The sequence below is a fragment of the Elgaria multicarinata genome, chromosome 2 (assembly GCF_023053635.1).
Source record: "Elgaria multicarinata webbii isolate HBS135686 ecotype San Diego chromosome 2, rElgMul1.1.pri, whole genome shotgun sequence".
NCBI classification, from domain to species: Eukaryota; Metazoa; Chordata; class Lepidosauria; order Squamata; family Anguidae; genus Elgaria; species Elgaria multicarinata.
The window spans coordinates 36,719,680-36,742,533 of record NC_086172.1 but is presented as its reverse complement, the minus strand read 5'-3'; the positions used below and the strand labels follow the sequence as shown (position 1 = coordinate 36,742,533).

General features: G+C 37.6%; 1 protein-coding gene across 4 annotated transcripts in view; it reads right to left on the bottom strand.

The window, feature by feature from the left end:
- NCKAP1 (NCK associated protein 1) overlaps positions 1–22,854 on the bottom strand; it is a 60,599-nt gene that overhangs the window by 5,618 nt on the left and 32,127 nt on the right. For all 4 annotated transcript variants that reach the window (XM_063116289.1, XM_063116290.1, XM_063116291.1 and 1 more), the window contains 17 exons: positions 22,293–22,449; positions 21,022–21,078; positions 20,193–20,289; positions 19,931–20,037; positions 17,428–17,560; positions 16,165–16,246; positions 15,364–15,422; positions 12,017–12,162; positions 10,538–10,670; positions 8,691–8,810; positions 8,091–8,230; positions 7,205–7,336; positions 4,344–4,562; positions 3,747–3,877; positions 2,781–2,878; positions 1,521–1,614; positions 161–243 (listed from right to left, as the gene is read on the bottom strand). In XM_063116289.1, the coding sequence (XP_062972359.1) occupies positions 161–243; positions 1,521–1,614; positions 2,781–2,878; positions 3,747–3,877; positions 4,344–4,562; positions 7,205–7,336; positions 8,091–8,230; positions 8,691–8,810; positions 10,538–10,670; positions 12,017–12,162; positions 15,364–15,422; positions 16,165–16,246; positions 17,428–17,560; positions 19,931–20,037; positions 20,193–20,289; positions 21,022–21,078; positions 22,293–22,449 (1,988 nt within the window). The remainder of the gene's footprint in view (positions 1–160; positions 244–1,520; positions 1,615–2,780; positions 2,879–3,746; positions 3,878–4,343; positions 4,563–7,204; positions 7,337–8,090; positions 8,231–8,690; positions 8,811–10,537; positions 10,671–12,016; positions 12,163–15,363; positions 15,423–16,164; positions 16,247–17,427; positions 17,561–19,930; positions 20,038–20,192; positions 20,290–21,021; positions 21,079–22,292; positions 22,450–22,854) is intronic.

The window sequence follows — 22,854 nt, the reverse complement described above, 5'->3', positions numbered from 1 at the left end:
TTGATTCTCTTAGTAAGTATATTCAACATCTTTACTTGGTTCAAACAGAGTTAATTATTAGCATTTAATCACTTAATCACACATAATTTTTAATGCCTGTAACAATTAGAGGCACATCAAAGTTTAACACAAAAACTAGATTGCCAAATGCAGTACTTACATCTCTTAGTGCTTCTTGGGCCAGTGATCGGAAAGACAAGATAACACCAATAATGGTCATCCTCTTCAAAACACTGTCAACAGCTGGGGGGATAATTGAAGATGCCCGTGAACCAGAACTAATTCCCATACTTTGAAATGTATTAACATTTAGTGTCAATATTTTTGAAAAATATTCTGAACAGTGAATTAAGTATGACAAGACAGATTCTGTAATGGGACATGTTTGTCACAGACAAATCAAAGTGACACAATGCAAGTAATCAGCTTCATACCTAGCCAATTATTAGTCAGAAAAACACAACTTAGTACCAAGTGTGTGCCATGCTCATTATATATTTATTGCATTTATATCCCACTTTTTTTCCTTCAAGGAACCCAAGGCAGTGTACATAATCCTCCGCATCTTCATTTTGTCCACACATCAACCCTATGAGGAAGGTTGGGCTGAGTCTATTATTATTATTACCGTATCTCACCTTTTGCCCAATATGGGTCTCAAGACGGTCTTACAAAGTTTATAACATACATTGTAAAACCTAGGAAAAGAAATGTAAAAAAACCCCAAAAACGTTTAAAATACACAACAAAATTATGTCATTAACATAAATGGAGGACCAAATTATTCTCCAAAGGCCTGTTGGAACAAACAAGTTTTAGCCTGCTTCCGAAAGCCCATCAAGGAGGGAGCCAGCCTAGCTTCCCCGGGAAGAGAGTTCCAAAGCACTGGAGCAGCCATCGAGAAGGCCCTCTGCCATGTTCCCACCAAGCGCACCTGTGAAGATGGTGGGACTGAAAGAAGGGCTTCTCCAGAAGATCTTAAAGCACAGGCAGGCTCATAAGGGAGAATACGGTCTTTCTATGACTGGCCCAAAGTCACCCCGTGAACTTCCATGGCCGAGTGGGGCCTAGAATCCAGATCTCTTGACTTCCAGTCCAATGGTCTAACCACTACACCACACTGGCTCTCATTTTGAACAGATAATAGTGTTTTGGTTCTACTGTTAAGCAGCCGGCAGTACACACTGGGTAAGTCAACATATTTTATCCACCAAACAAGTCCAACTTTTCTTACTAGCTAAGTATTACAAGAATCAGGTGTGTGTGTGAGACAACTTGCCCTAAAGAACACCTCAGTAAGTCACATACTGGCCCTGTTTGCACAACACGGCAGCCCACCATTTTGAATATGCATCCCTTCCCAGTTCATGGGTTATGCAAGGGTTAAACAAGGGTAATACTGGTTAAAAAAGGGTTTTGGTTGTATTGTTGATGTGTGCATTAACTGTTTATTTATTATTGTTTGTCTATAAGCATTTGCTTGTAGACTGATTCAAATCACAAAATAAATAAATACTTACATGACAATCTTTTGAAGAGAGCTGCCATCTGATCGGGTTTATCAAAACTGGTCCTCATTTGCGTTAGCACTTCAACGTTCTCTACCACAAGTTTCTAAGACGAAGCAAGATCTCAGGTCAGGCATAGATCTGAGTATAGTAATAAGTGCATGCTTTAGGACATTTCAGTGTGGCAAGCAGGAAACAGAGCTCATGAAATCCAGATGTTCCCACTATCTGACCAGAATAACTATATGGTTATACTACGTATACACCAAACAGAAAGTTTGCAGTGCAGTAATAAAGGCTCTCTGTTCCACAAAGCTGTTATTACTCTAGTCGTCCCACTAAGCTTGAACAGAATAAGTGGAATGAGTACTTCAAATTGAATTTTCTTTGCACAATGTGCAATGAAAACTGCATGGGAGTGGGGCAGTTTCCACTATATGTCATGACTTGCCACTCTTTAGTCGAGTTTTGGACTCCCTCCTGTCAGCTCATTGGAATTCTTTAATCCAGCCTTCCCCAACCTGATCATTGACCATACTTGTTGGGGCTGATGAAGTCCGAAACATCTGAAGGGTACCTTTATTCCCTGTTTTTCCCCATGTGAACAGAACCAGCGATTTAACTGTTGTTGTGCATGGGAGTCAACAGCTGAGGCACATGAAGGGGGAGCAGGCCCTGTTACTGTTCATACTGAGAAAAGGGCATTAGAACCCATTGCCTGAATATGGCTGTGTCAGTGGGAAGAGCTACTCCGACTGGCTCTTCAGCTTTTGCTCAGTTCAAAGTATTGTCCCTGAGAAAAGATTAGGGGCTGACTAGAGCTACACACACCCTCCTAGTTTCCTGATACTCTCTTTTAGCAGAAGCAAAAACAAGCTAATTCACACACCCAAAATAGAGCTGATCTTTTTAGGAAGAAGCATATAGGAACAAGAAATGACTGAAGAATTGTACCAGGACAGCAAGGAATAGAACAGAAAAGGAATGGGATATGTGCCCGTTAGGTTGAAGCTCATGTACTTTCAAACAGGTTATATATGAGTAGATCCAAATACTTCTGCGTCCCTGCGTTTGGACATGTGTTGCTTAAATAGCTACCCCAACCAATGCCACGAGACAAAAGACTTTAGCATACAAAGAGAAATGGAAAAGCTGCTTGGAATATGCTACGAATGTTTGCTGTCCAAAGCAAATGTAGTCAAAAATTCTGACACAATGCAAATTCTGTTTTAATTATAAAAGCAACAACCACAGAGGAACAATGGAAGTTACCTTTAGTTCAGCAACCTGTGAGGAAATGTGCCACATAAGACTTTCACTCAAGAACTTCATGCCATATGGACCAAGGAGTTCTGACAGAGCCCTCATTTCTAAGGAAGAGAAATTATATTCATTCTTACATAAACAAATTATACTGTTGTAACTTAATGAATGTGAAAGCAAGGGCTTAGTGTTTATTTGTGATACTTCTCTACTGCTTAATATAGTAAAATCTCCCTAAGCACATAAATATTAAAATCACATTTAAAATACATGATTTCACATATTTAAGTTTACAATGTGTCCTATTTCAAAGGCTCAGGATGGAGTTTGTAATAGAACTATTTATTATAGTATAAATTGTAAACAGATGAAAATGCATACATAAGATTCCGCTCACCCTTAACTAGTTTAGCCTCAGCTACCAGAGGTCAAGAAGCCTCCTCTGCAGATCACCTTCCTTCAAGTTCTTTTATTATGCCAAGAGCAAGACACAACCGTTACACCACCGTGTATGGTCTTAATTCACACTAGGTATTGGGGAGGTCAGAAGCAGCCAGGGAGACACTTGGTATTGGTTACGTTCTCCAAAGACCAGTGAGATAAAAGACCAGGCCTTTCTCCTAAGTCTTCTATATTAATGCCTAGCTATTAAGCCAAGCCAAAATGTGTGAACCCCAGTAACCATCAAATCAGCCTGAACAGAAAAGTTTTACAAAGCTTTCAAAAGAAGCCCAGAGTGTTGCAAAAGGTGGCATGATTATGTGACTATCAGACTGACATTTCAATCCAGAGATGAGCGCAGGGGAGGTACCTAGTAAGCCCTATTATGTGACCAGAGTTCTGCTTGTCTATTTCTGGATCCAACTTTATAGCTTTTACATCTGACTTTCCAATGTGCTACCTATAACTCTTCCATACAGGAAAGTTTCTTAAATTACTTTTTAAAAAAATTGGTTCAAACTATGGAAAGCTTACCTGATATGTCTGAATATTCTTCTGCATTAAATGTCAGTTCATTTTCAGTAGGCAGGTTCACAAATGCCTTCATTGCTGGGAAATAGGCTATATGGCCATTACTGACTTGCCTTAGCAAGGTTTCCAGATACCTTAACAAAATCAAAATTATCTTCATAGTAGACTGTAACATCCTTCACCGTTAATTTTTCTTATCACATTAGTTTTGAGCACTGAATTTTGCTCTTGAAAATCAACATAAAGTCACATCAGCTCACATATATTAAGCATTGCAGTGTCCTCAATGTTTCCCCAGAAAATCAAATAATTTCAATTTAAACAAATCTTCAATTCATTTTCCCCCACATTTGATTAGAAACTAAAACACTATGCTTTTTGACATACGGCATTCAAATGATATGCAATTCAGTGCTCCTAACATATGAAACTAAATGTCTAGATGCACACAGAAGCAGGGGTTAATTCATTTTACCTGCTGTAATTCGTCAATTTCTCTTCCACCATAGCATGCTCCCCCACCCCAAAAAAATCATATAGAAGCTTATATCTCACAAAAACAAAAAGACTAGAGACTTAAAATGCAACTCAGATTCTTACCAATTTGTGTACAGACTGGTAATGGTTGGCTCCCCATGACTATCTAAATGCTGGGTTTGCTGAAGTAGAACATTATTGAACACTCTTGTGATATCAATCTGTACATAATTCTCTATTGACTGGAGTACTGTCATGTAGGCTCTTACACTTGTTAACAACTCTGAAGGTTTTGCAATCTCTTGTGTTGCTTGATTATACATAGTCATCCCAACAATTGACCTTTGAAAAGAAAGGAAAATTTAGCACTCTCGTGAAGTAAAGCAATTCTTCCATTTCCTCACTAATACCAATGCAAAATTGTAAGAACAGAAAGCTTGGTCATCAAACTAAGCTTGGATATAGTAACAACAACAACATGCTCAATTGTCAGGAAATTCCTGAATCTGTAAAAGACAGCATGACTTGGCAATGCCCGTCATGTCCGTCTAGAAAAACACCACCATGAGCGAGAAAGAGATAATAATAACAATAATAATAATAATAATAATAATAATAATAATACCACCACCCACCTCTCCCTTTGGATCGAGACAGAGAACTACATTAAGTACAACAATGCAATATAAATCAATTAAAAGAGCATATAGAACTGATACAATATTAAAATAACAATCAGGACATTTTAAAATTCTTAGGTTTAAAATTCATCTGGGTAGGCCTGCCGGAAGAAAAGTAGTTTTTAAGCTTGGATACCACAAAATTATTTATAGCATGTGAACTGTCTAGCTGCACTCATGGCATCTAGTGTGACTGACCATTTGGGCCAAATTTGCACTAGATATCTACTGGCCAGCAGATCTGAGACATCTGCAACTAATATTCATCCTGAACTTTCTTGGTACCACCCACTTTGACATATGGGCACTGGTGGAAGCACAATGTAGCCAAATGTTAGAAAGCTGAAAATTCCAAAACAGAGAGCAGGTTTCCCCATGCCCCCAGTACCCAAAAATTTGGGGAGTAATCCAGAAAATCTTACATCAAGCTATTTCCATCTATTAATCCCAGTAAAAAGGAAAGGTTCACAGTCTTTAAAAAAAAAAGCTGAATTAAAAATGTGAGCTAATGCAGCTCCCAGTGATAGCTGTGTAAAGATGTGATCTCAATTCCTTGAAATGTAAGAGTCTATTACTTGCTTATTATAACAGATAATGGCTGGGCCAGTTCAAACTCATACTGCAAGCTGCCACATACTAAGCAGCAAAGCATACCATCTCTCAGTCACCAACTTTCCATGTACATAATTTGAATCATGTATGCACCATTTTACTATTTATAAAATGGAACTGATCCCTTAAATCTTGGTACTTTTAAAATAAACAGGTGAAAGCAATACATATGGGCACCCATTATGCTGGTTGGAAGTCGGAGCAAAATAAAATTGGAATTGTCAGTTCAAGATTAATTATTTGGTTATTATTGGACAAGAATAAAGTTTAAATCTGAATTTTTATTAAGTTCTAGTAAATAAAACTCAATGGTGAAAGAACTTAAATAGTTATGCTTTACAAACTTGCTTCTGACACACACATGCTTTTAGAAACTTGTATCAGAAACTGTCGCATAACGAAAATAAAAGTGGCACAGAAACAACCAATCCACCCACAGTGAGAAATATTCTAGATATAAATAGCAAATACATGTTTATATGGTTTATAAAACCAATCATATTTTTAATGGAAGAATGGCCTGTTCTTTCAGAATCAAACACCTCTGCTCCTTGGGGTTAACAATTGCTGTTTTTAGACTTGGATTGCACAGTGTTTCTTTTTAAAGTCTGAGAATATCTTTTCAATATGGGAACTGCTGCAGCTTAACTTCTTCCTGTACTATTTTGCTAACATCATTAGCTTTGGGTCCAACATGGCACTTCTTGATATGGTCTTGACATTACTTTAGCAGTATAAAATTCCTGCTTGGATACTACTGCAAGTAGGTGTGGCTAAACAAACTGTGGACTTTCCATAGGTTACTGACTTTAACTTATCTGAACAGAGACAAGCCAGAGTTCCTGGTTCATATGTCATGATAAACAAACCATGGATGGAAGGTCTGTGGTGTTTTTAACCAGTGCTGCCATTTGCAAGAGAAGCCAAATAGGAGTGATTGAGCACTGTGCACCAGTAAGCTGGCTTGTTCACAATAAAGCTGAATTCTGGATTATTGAAACCTATGAATGCAGCCACTGAAGCGTTTCCCATGTCCCAAAGGAAATGCCAGAATAGGCCCTGTTATAGATTGCTAATAGCCATACAACACAGAGAGACTGTGGAGGTTTAGTACAATTCCAACTGAAATTTATGTAAATCATCTATGTCACTGCACTGTAGTGATATGTACCTAAAATACACATCACTCCAGGTTATCTGAAAGACTGTATCCTTCCTTATGAGCCTGCTAACCACAAACCTGTTAGATGAGCAACTCCACCCCGTATCCCAGCAGTCCTTGTGCTAAGAGAGTTGCCAGTTGCAGCTGCCATTTTAGTTCCATCTCTACAGTCAGCAGCCATTACTTGTATAACGCTGCCCTTGAAGCTAGCGATTCCAGTGTTCTCCAGCTCAAATGCGGTTCAACGTTCATGATTATTGATCTCCCACCCCTTCAGTGGCCAGGAGTTACACAGCAGGCGCAACACCGTAAACCCCCTGCTTAACCAGAAACATTTAATCAGCGGAGTTAACAGTGTCATCTGAATGGGCCCAATGTAGTTGTTTTACAGGCCGAAGTTCTGCCAAAATAGTTGCTTTTTAAAAGCTTACTTCACATTCCTTTATAGGACATCCTAATTAATATTTCAGAAAAGCAGAATTGTGCACCATGGTTAAATGTATACATCTAAATTTGCAAATCAGTCTTACTTGGTAAAGCGGATTTCCAGGTGAGACGTTAAGTACTCCCTTGGGGTAAAGGTGTGTTCCCAAACAATCATGTTTGGAACATAATTGATTGAGAAGCAGAGCTCAGAAAGTGCCGTGTGCAGTTTGTCCAGACTTAAGGAGAGAAAAATGTATACAAATATTTAAGTCACAGAATCAAGCACAGAAGTGTTACAGCCCCAACCCAACCAAGTGCAACACCCCCCTCATTAAATATAAGGGTATATAAACACAACCATATAGAACAGGGGTGGAACCTCTTTCAGCTGAAGGCCAAATTCTATTTTGAAGAAGCTCTCAGAGCCTGCATTCCAGTGGCAAGCAGGGCAAAAGTAAAAAAGGTGGGAGGAAATATACCAGCACATTTTAGCTTCTTACTGGTAGTAATTAAAGCCTTAGGAAAGGCATTACAAACTTGTTTAGAGTGGGCAAAAACTGTACAGAAGCTGGGAAATCTGCAAATGATTGGTACTCTGGAAGAAGCAGGCGTGGCAATCTGAAATACACTGGAGGGCTGGACTGGGAACCCAGGCAAGCTGGATTTGGCCTGTAGCCCTGAGTTTCGACATCCAGGATCTACTGCCTTTGCCTAAACTGAGAACAATGGCATCAGGAATATATCTCACCCAACATGTTGAATGGGAAAGCAGTGAAAGACTACAGTACAGGAAATTATGTTTGTCGTGGTATATGTTCAATTCATTTCCATAAACGCCTATGTACAAACTTTTTTTTTAAGTCTTTAACTGCAATTAAATTGATTCCAGAGGTAAAATGTCTGTTAAGTGAAATTCAATACTTATGTAAAAGATAGTGAGGGTAAGAATGATATGCATAAGTAAGGATTAATGATTTAAAAATTACTCACTTGGTCACCACCAGCCTGTTTTTTCTCATACTTTCTACTCCTGGTTTTTCTCTTTCTGGTTCTCCTTTTTTACCTGTCTGCTTTTTTGACTTTTTATTGACTGCTTGACTGATTGTTTTGGCACAATGCTTTGGAAGCAACTTTTAAAACAAAACAAAACAAAACAAAGTTAGTTTAAAAACAGAGTTATGGTTAACGAAAACTAATCTCATTTAAAAGACTGAAGTTTTCTTTATTGCAAGCCTCATTTTCCATTTCAAAGGTTTAGGAAACCTTTCAGATTTTACATACTTGCAAAACTATTCTATGCTAGCTATACCAACTGCTATACTAACTAGCTGGAACTTAAGGTCTAGAAGTGATTCCAATGCAGTTACGATACATTCCAGTTAACGAGAAGAACAGGAGATGCCTTATTTATGGTTAATATTACAAACAGACCCGCTACCCACATAGGGTTTGCAATCTAAAAATAGACACCAGGAAAACAAGAGCAGGACAGGAAGCTGAAGCAGGGTAAACAGAAGAAGAATATGGAATTATTTCAGTGATGAAGTTTAGTTACAACACAGGGCATCAAGATGAAAATTAAATTCTCACCTGGTCACTTAGAGTACACTGCTCTGTGCAAATGTCTGTGATAAGATTCCGAGCCTGCTTAGCCATTTCGTCCAAAAACATGTTACACAGGGAGAGGCTACGGTCACCAATGTGATGCCTCTATGAATGTAAATATACAAACATTGTTACCAGAGGGATTATAATATTAAGAGATCAATAATGAAATGTATTTATACTGAATCCATTTATGTATTTATACTGAATCTATTTAAACAGAGAACAATGGAACAGCCAATAAATCAAGTCTCATAATCAGACTGAACTGAAGATCCAAAAAAATGTGCTTTTAAAAAACATTGTTTGTACTAACTCCCTCAGCAAGGGAGTGCCTTATCCTTTGTACAATTCAGCACTGAAGAAAAGCATCTATTGCACACAGGGTCAGTGATGGGATCCAGTTTGCACAGTTCCGCTCTATACAAAACTGGATCCAAGCCATTCTGTTTCAACAAACACATATAATCTACCCATCCCAACAATACATACCAAGCTACCTTTGGAGAAGCATATTATACCCATTTGCAACACCACACTTTTTGTTTCCTTTCTGTGCATAAGTTATAGTGTAACAAAGTGAATGAAAAGGTAGTTAATTCTGAGCTTATGCTGTGTCTTTATTTTTGATAGAATCTACATTTAAATAATCTGTTCCTCCCAATTTGCTTCCGTATTCAATGTAAAGATCAAACATATTGCAGAAAAGCTGCCATATAACATAACACACATTTGACTTTCAGTCAGCTTAGTTAAAGAATTATGTCCTGAGTAAACATAACAGTCTGGGCCTGTTTAGCTTAGAAAAAAGACATGTAAGGGGTGACATGGTAGTGTCCAAAATTATGCATGGTCAGAGATAGTAGATAGGGAGACCTTTCCCCCCTCTCTCATAATACTAGAAACTGGGGGACGAGGGAAGAGATTCAGGACAAATAAAGGAAAGACTTCTTCACACAATGCATAGTTACTCTATGGAATTCACTATCACAAGATGTAGTAGTGATGGCCTCCAGTTTGGATGGCTTTAAAAGGGGATTTAGACAAATTAATGCAAGATAAGGCTATCAAAGGCTAATAGTCTATAGCATCATGACTATCTCCATAACCAAGAGCAGTATGCCTATATTTACTAGTTACTGGGGAATATGAGCAGGAGGTTGCTATTGCACTCATGTCCTGCTTGATGTCCCAGGAAGCTGGTTGGCCACTGTGTAAACAGACTGGTGGACTAAATGAAGCCTTGGTCTGATCCAGCAGGGCTTCTCTTACGTTCTTATGAGCGTTGCGCACCACGTGAAACAAGGTGGGTGAGTACACATGACAGGGCCTCGGGGGTTGCAGGTCAAGGTGACCTGTCTGTTTACCTCGCTACTTGCTTTTCAGCAAGTCACCAAACAGTGGCTTTTTCAGAAAGTCTTTGGGATGGACAAAAAATACCTCTCACTCCTGCCTGCAGGAGCAACCAGTTTCCGCAGTAAAGTTTTTGCCCTTTGTTTTTCTACGTTGGTTGGTCATATTTTAACTGACTGACTGATTTAAATATTGTTTTTGAGCTGCCTTAAGATGGGTGTGTGTGTGCGTGGGTGGATGGGTATGCGCATGCTCGCATATATAGTGTAATTAGTGTACTCTCTCAATTTGTATTTCTTCAAACACAAAAGTCCATACTGTAATAGAGACAATTACATTTCAGCTATGTTACAAGCATTCACTGTAGCTGACAAAGCTAGTCATTGTCTATTCTACCTCGAGCTCCACATAGAAAAACAATAAAATCACTCAGCTTTTTCTTCTACCGGTGCAAACATTACTTTATGTTACAAAATTACCTCTTCTGGGCACAGCTCATGGGTGCAGCTCATAAAGTGTGTGCAAAGCAGTGGGAATGCAATTGAGTATCTGGACTGAGAAGGCAGTTCCAAACATTGCTGAAACATCTTCTCGAAAGCACGGCTGTAAAAACTGTTTTAAAAGAAAGGTTTAAGTTTTCATTCTACTCAGATAAAATAATCAATACATACTATATTATATGCAACTAATATAGTTAGTGAATTTAAAATGCAGTCGATTTTATCTACTAGCCACACAATAATCAAAAATGAATGAGCAAACGTTTGTACTTGTACAAAAGGCTTGAGCTTATGACACCTTACATTATACGAAGGAATTGGCAGGAGAAAAATTTATTTTATTTTATACTTCAAATAAAATTCATTTTCTCCTGCCAGTTTCCAAGTAATGTAAGCTGTCATGAGCTCAAGTTGTCACGAAGTGGCTAACAGTATGCAGTTTTAAACAATTTAAACAAAAAATTAAAGCAAAAATTATTTAAAATTTAAAAACCCTAAAGACTAAAAGAGGAGTGCAAAACAATCACAATATCATAAATTATTCTAAAAACGATCAAAACAAGCGCAAAAATAAATTAAATCTGCCCAAAAGGCAACCTGAAATTTTAAGAAGACTTTAGTGCCACCTAAAAGAAAACCGAGCCACATATCTTCCAAGGGAGGGAGGTTCCAGAGTTGAGAGGTCACGAGTGAAGAGGAACCATCTCGTGATCCTGCCAGCCCAATTTAACCTATTGGCACGTCTGCCAGCAGGGTCACTACTGCGAATCTAAAGGCCCAGGCAGGTAGTCTTTCAAATAACCTGGCCCTGAACCATTTAGAGCTTTAAAGTCAATACTAATGTTTCAAATTGGGCTCAGCCAGTATAGCTGATGTAATGCTCTGAATGCTTATTCCCAAGAAGTATCCAGGAAGGTGCATGCTGCAATAGCTGAAGCTTCTGAGCCATCTTTAAAAGAGGCCCCAAATAAAGGGTGTAACAATAGACTAAGTTTGGATGTAAGCAGGGTGGGAGTAACTGACGTAAGGAGAACAGGAACATATTGATAAATTCTCCCACCACATTTGCTATAGTCTAATAAAATCAGTCAAGTGGGCATATATTAATGGAGGTAGCATGTAGCGTGAATGGGATATAAGTCCCATTCTTCTATGGGGATTACTCCCAGGTAGGTATAGGATTGCAATCCAATAATAGTAATTTTATAGCATTTTATAGCATGCACAGCATTTCACAATTTGCATTTTGTCTTCACAGAAATCCTGGGGCAGGGTCATTATAATTCTCCTATTTACGGACCATGTTATTTTGCTAGTGTTGCAGAAGAGGCCCTCGAGATTTAAAACATTTGTCCAAATAGAAGACCATTTCCAACTGACTACATTGGCTCTTCTTTATTATAAAATAAAACAAAAACAACACACAAGGAAGCTTTGGAACCAAATTAAATGACATACCAAAATATAGAAAGGTCAGATGTTTCCACCAACATCTCCACCAAAGAATCTACCATTTTTGTGTGAAAAATAATTGTGTTCATCATTTTTCCAAGTTCTCTGTGGTCTGCAAGACTAAGCGAAGCCTTAGACACACTGGTATAGGCCTGTGGATATATATATAAAAAAGGGTAGTAATTGACAATACTAGGGTCCCAGCCAAAGTCTTAAGTCTTATGTAAAAATCTGTCACTATTCAAGCATGAGTTTAATAAAAATAGTTGAAAACAAACCAAAACGTGGTTGAAAACAGAAGCCAAACCTTTCTACCATATTTTTGCTTAAATTTACTTGGGGCAAGTGAGCTTTATAAAATAAATTCAGAGTTTCTATTCCTCCACACTTTAGACTTGATGAATGCATTACTGAAAATATAACTTTTAAAAATGTATAGCTTAACAAAAAAGAGTTCACTTGTTTAACTAAGTAAGACCCTTTTTTTCCCTGTACTACTTATATTTGAGAGTCTAATTGGTATTTATGGAAAACTGTTTATATTCTTTATCAAAGATTTCTTGCTCTTGTTTAAATATTTTCAGAGTGGAAACCTACAGGGATCAAAGCTATAACAGGACATAGTAATACCATGTTATTTTGCTACTGTTGCAGCTGTTAGTTGAAAAAGAGACTGTTCAAAAACCCCAGTTACCCAAATATTTCCTGGGACCAAATGAAAAAATAGAGTTAAGCATATTTTGTTTTATTTTTGGAAGGGGAAAAAACCCCTAAATCTAGCATTACATAAAAGGAATAACATGTTTTTCCAACACTGTTTGCCTTTACAACGTCTTTGAACAACTGAGGAAAACCAGGCCTTTTACATTATCTCAAAAACAACTTCCAAGAAAAACCACTGGCTTAGTGTCTGACAATGTGACCTTTCTACAAAGGTTCTCTTTGAGTATGTGTAATAAAATGCTGAAGAACAGGGCATAACCTTCTCAACTCTGATTTGGCTGTACAGCTCTGTTATTACAGACTTCTACCCCTTATCACTTTATTTCGCACTTCCTGAAACTTTGATGTTATCCTGTGCTCCCTGTTTTAAACAATGGCCATGTTTATCCCATGAAAAAGTTTGTAATTCAGATTAAGTTGCTAAAGTACTTTGGGGACTCTAGCCATTTTACTTCATAAGGTAAAAAATAATAATGGTTGAATACAGATTTAAGTTCTTTACAGCAGACCCATTGAAATAAATGAGACTAAATTTACTCATAACAAGCTTACTCTAAACATTAGAGTCTGGATCCAGTCCACTAGTTGTAAAAATCCTCTCTCATATTTATCCACAATGCCTGCTTTAGTGAACACACATTCATCCTTTTTTTCTTTTCTTTTCAGTTTCCCATTGTTCAGACTATAGTAGTACTGTAGTAGTAGCAGCTTGCTACAGAACATATTTTCAATTTTCTGTCTGGTCAGCCTATAAACAGACTTTCTCCTACTTTATTGGAGATGTTACATTAATTTATTTGGGCCTAGTTATAATACATACACCCTTGTCTTAGATCAGTCCTACCATTTCTATTGCTATTCCTGAAATAAAACTAATTTCAAACTCCCAACTGGATACAACCTCAAGTAAAGTTCAGGTTTTTTTTTCATTTGTTTTAAAAGGTATGACAAGATAAGCTTGCCTGGCTAGAACATCCACTGCTTACTTCAGAATTTGTTATGGGCATTCTAGAATGTGCTTTTTAAGCAGAACTCTGAGAATTTGAGTCCCAAATCATGCTACAAAATAAACATACTTTTGGTATATCAACAGTGCCTGTGAAGTGAGTGAGATAATACAGTGAGAGAATATGCAACTGTTTGAAGTTCAGATTTCTAATATGGCTACTCCAAAAATTTAGAACATATACAATACTCCAAACTGCACAATGGAGTCAAAAGTTGTCAGATAATTTTGAGTGCACGGCCTTTAAGCTTCACATATTTTTTGCGCACGCCAATCGCCCCAAAAGGCCCTGTACTGACTTGGGGTTTGGCTCTCAGAATACACCAAGGTAATACCTTAGCCAGCTCTCACAAAACTGTAGACTTATTTTCTGTCTGAAGGGAATACAGCTTTGTATATAACAGGGTGAGTGAACTAAGCAAGGGGTAGCCCAGTCAGCTCAAGTCCTGTTTCTTATCAAACGCCAAGCCCCACTCTACATTCCATTTTTTGTTTAAAAAGAATGAAAAATGTGGAAGCCTCCTCCCTCATGGCGAGAAACAGAACTTTAGGACCTGATCCTTACAAATGGGTAACTGGGGTCCTCCTGTAATTAAAAATTTTTTTTTTTAATGGCTAAGAATGCAAGTCAAAAACATATATTTCCCTTTCCACCAATATTACACTCTTCCAGTTATCCACTTTTTCTTTTTTTAAAGAGAATGAAGGTGAAGGGTAAGTAGGAGTTAAATGGCTCAGACAGACTGCAGAGATAGCAACAGCCCCTCAGCCCTCTACCTCTCAGTCTGGAAGAATGTTTCCATCTGGGAGTGGCAGCTTGTCTTATTACCGTGTCAAAATCTAAGAACCTAAGGAAAGTTTACTATATACTCAGCCACCAACAGAACGAGGAGGATAAAAATGGGATCTCTTTTAAATGGATTTTAAAAATAACCTGGTTTAAAATGAAATCTGAGTGTAATGCATACATGTTAAAACCTCAAGTCTATCTGTCAAACATATAAAGACTGCTTTTCTATGATAGAAAAAGAACAGAACCAATGATGATGGGGGGGAAATTGACATTTGAGCTTAAGCATTATAAAATGACACTTCAGTCCAATTTGGATGTCTTGGCTTAAGCTGAAATGTGCATGAACCTTGCGCCTAAGTATTCTGCACTTGTACCGCTCCTTTTCTCCTCTCTATTAAGCGTAATAGACCTGAGAGCCAGCAAACCAAAGGCACTAGGATCCAGGAGATGCTATCCTGTCTATCAACAGGATAATTTGCACAGCCCTTATTTCTAGTGGATATTATACAGAAGTTCATGTAGGCTGTATGACAGTTCTGAATTGATCTCTTAGGTTGTATAAAGGCTTTAATTTAATTACAAGTCAGTACGTTATGCAGTGCAGTTCTATGCATATTTACTGAGAAGGATTTACTCCAAGGTAAGTTTTCACAAGATTGCAGCTTAAATCATCATAGCAAGCAGTTGGTTTGAATGCTTATTCAGAAAACACTTGCATTTCAAAATGTGAAATTAAACATTTAATTACTTTCAATCACTTTGAATGAAAATTGATATACTCTGTAGCAGAGGAAAACGTTGCAATTAGGAGTACACAAAGGTAATTCTTACCTGTAATCTAAACCAATCAAGCCTCATTCCTCTGAAGTCAAATACCTCCCCATCTTCAACTGCATGATGGAGGAAAATGAAACACCAAAAATGTAACACACTCTTAGCCATGAAAACAATCACCCGTTTCTTAACACACTATACTTAACACACTATACGAGTAATTTTGCTCAGCGTTTGCTCAGCCTTACCTCTGTACTTACAGTAGAAAGCAAAAAATGGAGAAAACTTCAGCTAAACATTTTGCCACTTTTAAAAAAAGAAAACTTGAGTTTTATACTTGGACTTTCATCCTGAAACATTATCGCTCTCTATGGATACTTCCTGAAAAGTCTGGTGAGGAAAAACAACTGTGCCAGGCTCTCACTCACCTATACTGGGCAGCACAAAGTAAGGAGAGGGGACAGATTCCAGCAAGGACAGAGGAAATGGAATATATGCTTTGAGAGCTGACTTTAAAATACAGGCTCATCTTGTTCAAGTTAAGGAAGATTGACAGTCTTTAGCAGTCACTTTAGTGGTAGTAAAATCACATGCCGAAAAACAATGTGATTATGCAAGGATACTTCAATGTGTGTAACCCATTGTCAAGGATAGTCACAGAAAATTAAACAATGTGTGTATGTGCATACATGTCCTCATGAACCTGAGTTCAGGTTGGTTGGAAGTGGGGCAGAAGAAAATGAGAAGTTTCTAATGGGGAATAGGGATTAAAGGACTACTCTAAACCATACAACTTCTAAATTGACTATTGCAAAAACTAAACATAGCTTTTACACGCACACACACACAAACACTTACCTTGTTTCACACTTAAGGAAGTCATAGTGTTTACGAAAGAGGACATAATGATGGACTCATCTTCAGGACACACCGAAAGATTCTAAAAGTTAAATACCACGAAATTAAATGCCATATTGTAGCAGTAATCTTTGTTGACTACAAAATTAAATAACAAATAAAGTGGAGAAACACCAACGTATATGTGCCTGACAGCAGCCTATTAGGAAGCTGCCATGCCAGACCATCTGCCACCTCAGCATGATGTTTGTGTGTGATGGGGAGGGGGGTGAATAGTGGGTGACCTTAATTATGTATATGCACTAGTGTAATGCATATGGTTTTTGTATGAAAGAGGGCTGAGTGATGTGTATGAAAAGGAGGGCAGATGTACCTGGAGAACTTGCTTCGGGGAGGGGGGGGGAGAAAATCTGCCCATAAAATTTCACGGGTTTCCTCTTGGACAATTAAAATACGGAAATTGCTCTTCTGACAAATAGCTGAGAAAAGGCTTAGTAATATTTCATGGTTGCCATGGTAGCATCACTAAATACACCAAGTTTATGTTGTTTATGTTTTCATTGTATTTCCAGTACAAGAATGCAGCACATTAAATAATAAACATAATGAATGTTATATAATACACAGCTGAAAAGTTATTTCTGAAGACAGGAAAATTAAATATACTAACATATAGGCCTTCAAGGACTCTTCCAAGTCAGATACCATAATCAACTGTCATGACGTATACAATTAAAAGGGGGAGAGAGAGAGACGAGACACTGGTGGTTCACGTACTCCAGCATTTTTGTCTTCACACATCCTCGTTTCTATATAATACCTTTTAACTTCATGTTATTCTATTTAACAAAAAGGATATTTTCAAATATATGAAGTTTTAACCCTGCAAAATTACTACTAGGTACAATTTAAATGTTGAAAATCTATGTGGATTTTCGGTGAAGTACAAAACTTGAGCCCCATCTAGTGGGGGCTGAAAATATAATGTCGGTGTCGTATTTTAGTGACGGAGTGCGCTATGTTCGTCCTTGCCCAGTCTCTGGACAAAATAGACAATCCTCAAAGTTGCTTTGTAACTGGCATATCCTGTTTTAATCTTGGGATGGCCTAATATGAAGCCATATCCTACTGAATTTTTTTTTTAGGAAATTACAAGGCTTTTAATTTAGGATTTTCTCACTAAATTGAAAAAACAACATGTCAGCACTTGGTCCAGCATATGTACCTAGGTATAACTTTTGTGGCAAAATCCTTACCACTCACCTGCACAAGTTCATTTAAGACAACTGCATCAAAGCCTGATAGGTATTGCACATAATATCTTTGCATAACTGGGCCATATTTTCGTACATGTGCTCTGAGCTCTTCCATGTAGAAAATCAGCTCTGCTATGTGCCTTAGGAACAAAACAAAACAGAACGTTGGCTAATGTAGAAAAAACAAAAACAAAACCACAAACCCCACAAATAATACCCAATATTGGGTGGAAAAGCAAACTGTGTGAGATTTTCATTTTCTTTTTAATATATTTAATTGTATAATGCAATTATAGATTTGATTTATTTTCTGACTATTTATTTGTCCTTAACTCATTACTATTTATTAATAGCTATCTTATATGGAAGGCCATAATTAAACACATGCATCATTTTATTACTGTAAAAGCTGTCTAGTTTTGTCCTAGTGAGCATCCATAATGAAGGATAACAACATTAAAAGATATATTTGAAAGATATGGAAGAGGGATTAAGAAAATAATTATTAATAATTTTACAGTCATCACTACTTGGTTTTCAAACATTTTTTGAAAACCAAGTCTGTGGACAAATATGCCTCACATATGGCATATATGCTCTTATACAGTACTGATCAAAGTAGGATGAATGTGTTTGGTGCTCTGATTCCTGGTGGTGAACACTCACAATATTAAGAGAGCTTTGGCCATTGGGCGGTATAAAAATGTAATAAATAAATAAATAAATAAAGAGTGCTGAGCCCAAGACAGGTTTCTTTGGCAGGGTTATCCTGGCAAACTGATCCTGAAGTAGTTATTATCTTAGTGGAGCAAAGAAGGGCGCACAGTAAAAGATTGCCAATATTCAGTTATTTTGTTGTTGTATTTGCGTTTTCCACACCTTTTGAATGTGAATCAGTCAATGGAAATTCATGTATGTGAAAAGCTACATGCCACAAGATTATAAGGCATGCAACTGTGGCACATATAAAGAAAGAAAAAAGCAAGTTAAATTTCGCACAGATTTGAAAAGGCAGAAATCATCTGAATCAACTAGCAATAAAGAAGGTTATATATATATCAGGAAGCTGTCTCCTGTAATCAATTACTGGATTGATTCAAGTTGTGTAGTTATTTGTCAGTATCACAACCCAGAGAGTCACACAACACACTTTTGCATGTTTCTTCCCCTTCTGTCAGTCAGCAGCCCCTCAAACCGAGTGACCAACTACTTTTGAGACTGGATTAGGGTGAGTTGCAACACCCAGAAAGCATATGCAGGCCCCGTTCACAGGTTGTCGTGTCATGCAAATCTGGTGAGAATGGTTATCTGACAGTTGTTTAACCCATTGCTGGGCTTACATGACACGACAAGCCCCAAGTGGGAGACTGCATATTCAAAAGGGGAGCCAAACATGCCCTGCATGTACCACACCCTCACCGGGGTTTAAATAACCCAAAATGGGCTGTGCAAACAGCCCCTTAATGTGGTTTCAAAATCTGGTCAGCAAAGTAGCAGGATGTGTGATGCATGCATGAGAGGCTGCAATCTCTTCTGGGCATACAGAAACCCATGGAGAACTTCTAAATGAGTTCCCTGGATTGAGGCCAATATAGTATTCTTCACAAGTAATGTACTAGTGCATGCTGGCTGTTTAGAGAGTTTGGCATTGACATTTCACTCTCAAGGAGGAGCTGACTAAAGAAACCAGTGTGTGGTTGAATATTTCTTAACTCCCTCTCTACTGTCCCAACGCCTATGATCTGCTGATGAAACTTTGATCCAGTTTCCATCTTGGGCAGGGGCAATATTAGCCTCCAACGGGAAAAGGACTTTTCTATTAGAGCTTCAATACTAATTGAGCTCCCTCCCTAGGGAAACTCAAACAACCTCCACACTACCTTATGCACACAATTTTTATTGCTTTAGTTGGAACTAACTGCTGCTCTGTTGTATTTTATTTTATTTGCTACACTGTTTTTGGTTATTTTATTATTGTTTCTTTTATCTTAATTGTTATAACACACAATGGAACTTTGGTGAATAGTAGCACAGAAATAATTTAAATAAACAAATGTGAGCATTCCTGTTGCAGTCTCACTTTTGTACACTATAGCCATGCATTAGCCAGGCAGATCACATCATTTTAATACAGCATTAGCATCATACATTCTCAAATCAAAATGCCAATATGAATTCTGGCACATTACTCTGAGCTGTATAGCTTGCATTCACTGCACACACACAAATATTTTTCAATGAAATGCCATTTTCACAAAGGTCTTCCATCCCCCACCTGTTGAGCTTGAGAGAAACCTTCCTTTACTATATTGAGGAATGAAGGAAATCAAGTCCACACCTAGACACCAAGGAAGGATCCTCCACATATCAATACAATCCACAATACAATCCACAATGTACCACAAGAAGAAACCAGAAGTATTGCACAGAATCACGGTGCTTGAGAAGTATGTACTTCCACATGAAGCAAACAATCTGACCAAAAAAAACTATACTAGATGTTAACGTACTTATCAATGAAATCATCTGCACTCTTCTTAGGCATGTTATCTGCGTGTCGAAGAAGCCAAATAATTTCATCACGAGCAAAGGATAATGCCATAAATACAAAAAGTGCCTGGAAAAAAAGCACATTAAAAGGTTTCTCCTTACACAGAAGTTATATGCATAAAGCAAATGGAATAGAACTACATAGATTGATTGTGCCCATGTAAGAAATAATTTTTGGAGGACAGTGTTAGAAATTCCCATTTTTAAGTGTTGCATATTTACCTTGGGACCCAACAACCCCGGCTGATCTGACAGGACAGTAGCTAGCTCTTTCAGTGCAGACCGTAAAAACTTGCGCCTTTCTCTGTGCATTGAGCCACTGTTTTGAGAACAAAATACTATGGTCAATCACCCATATACTATACTTCAAAGATCGTGCCAAACTGTGCTGAGGTCGGTGGCAATCCATAGCCATATAAAAATGTTTTTTCAAAAGCACAAACTGTAGTTAATTCATATTGTTCCTCGGAATCAAGGGTTGATACACTTGTAAAGCTATTGTTATATTTCCAGTAGAAAGAGAAACAAAACAAAAATCCACTTTAATTTCAACATTTTTATATAGACCAACTTCATTTTATGGCAATGTCTACAGCAACCTGAAGAGAGGCATGATATGGCTTTCTAACAGAATTTCCCAAAATCTATTTTTGCATCTTACTGTTCTCAAATATGTATGAACACTATCCAAGAACTGACAAACTATGTAAAGCAGCACATAGTGGGATTCATGGTACAACATGTAGGCTTAGGCCCAAAGATCTAGTTTGAGGAAGCAGAACTGCCAATAATCCTCCCCCAAATATCAGCTCCAGAGAGATGGAGGAACTGCAAAGCAGCTTCTCAAGAATGTGTGTGAGCTGTGGATTGGAGGGGGGAGAGAAATCAGCAGCCCTCCCCATGACCTGAACAGAAGCACGTTCTGTTTGTGAACTGGAATCATTAATTCTAAGCCATAGTGTCTTAACATTGACACCTTTGTAGAATTTGGTTTAATACTGAAATATGTAATCAGCAGTATTTTGTAGAAGTTATTTGATAGTATACTTACGCATGTGATACAGCAGCTTCCTTGCACTCTCTTATGTCATTAATCCGTTTGTTATATCTATAAGTGTAAATATAATGCATAAATATACTAAGGATGAAGACCTTCCCTCTACAACTGAATGCAACTTTCCTTTACGTAAACTACTCAGGGATAAAGGCTTTCTAAAGGCACTGTATTTAGATCAACTGACATTTTAGACTTATGAAGAAGTGAATGAGGATCTCAGCATCGTTGGAAAAGTTGGGAGGCATCCAACAGTAAAAGCCTGAGTTTATTGTTTACTGTTAACTGTTTACCTGAGTTTACTGTTGTCCAGATATAAAGTTTTAAGCAGTTCCAAGCTGTGTCTGCTATTATTATGGTGCTCTGCTTCCTGCTCCACATACTGATTTTGCTTTTCAGCAATCCAGTGTACTGTATCTAGCAATTACCAGACAATTACTTTCCTGGCTTGCCAAAGGCCACTCATCCACAAATAATGGCCAAGACCCCAAAATTCCTTTATTTATGCCCAAGGCCTCTTGAGTTATATTAAAGTATTCATCTCAATTTCAAAAGCATTTTGCCACTGGGAGAGAAGAGGATGTTCTTTGAGAACACAGCTCAAAAACATTCTGGGGGACTGAACTCCTCTTGGGATTTAACTAGTAAAATAGGGCTTTACATACCTTGACAGTTAACTGGATCCTACAACTTGATAATGTAATAATGTAACATGCAAATCTAGGGATCCTGCAAATATCTTAAATTCAAAGAAAACAACAACCTAAACCAGCACATTAAAGTTGAAACAAGCTTCTAGAGTCTTGGGAAGATGCAATGCTATCTGGAGTTGAGGGATAAAGACAAAGATTCACTCCCCACTCACTCATTATTCCCATTCGTATGCTCATTGTCTTGTATTACCCTCCACCTGGTTTCATCAGTATGTGCAACCTGTTGATTGGTTAAAATGGATTTGTGAAAACTCCTGCTTTAGAACCCTGATTAAACTTAAGTTCTGGAACTGAGTTTAGGAATCCCCTTTGGTTTCAATTTAACCAGGTTTCACGATGGTCTAACTCTAACATAATTGAAGAAATGGAGGAAAAGGCAGGGGAAGGGCATATGCAATGCTGCTGCTGCTCCCAATCTCTTAACCCCAGATAGCATTGACTTCTCCAAGATTTCTCTTGTTCAGTCATCTGTTACTTGTCATGCAACACAGCTACAAAAAATTGGGCGCAATAGAATCCAGTTCATATTTTAAAAACAAAATTAAAAAAGCATACCCTCTTATATTTACAAATAGATCTTCTGCAGCTTTGTGAATATGGAAAACTTCATCCCGAAACAGAGCCAAGCAAGAGCTGCTTTGAAGGGCAAGCTTCCAAAGGGTCAAAGCTGTGGCATCACTATTCAGAATTCCATGGCACAAAATAAATCCAACTTAGGAATGAAAAAACAGAAAGCAAATATATAATTAAAAAAATTAAGACGGATCATTAGGATTGTAATATATTGTATTCTATCTAGAAACTAGTTTCATTAATCCCCAAACATCAAGTTATACATAAATTTCACTGCAGCCAACAGGTGAGTCTTCAACCTCTTTGCTCTTGTCTTAACGTATCTGTCCACCTTAAAATTATCAGTTTAGGAAAAAAAAATGCTTAATATAGCAAATGTATGATGGGATTTAATTTGAAAGACCTTAACATTATCAGATACATTTTTAAAAAGGGAGGCTCAAGTCCTGTCTTCTGAAAGTGATAGCAAAACCCTATTTATGTAAATAAATGGGTGCACTGCATTCATAAGTAGTACATCCTTTTCTATTGTACCAGCTTCTAT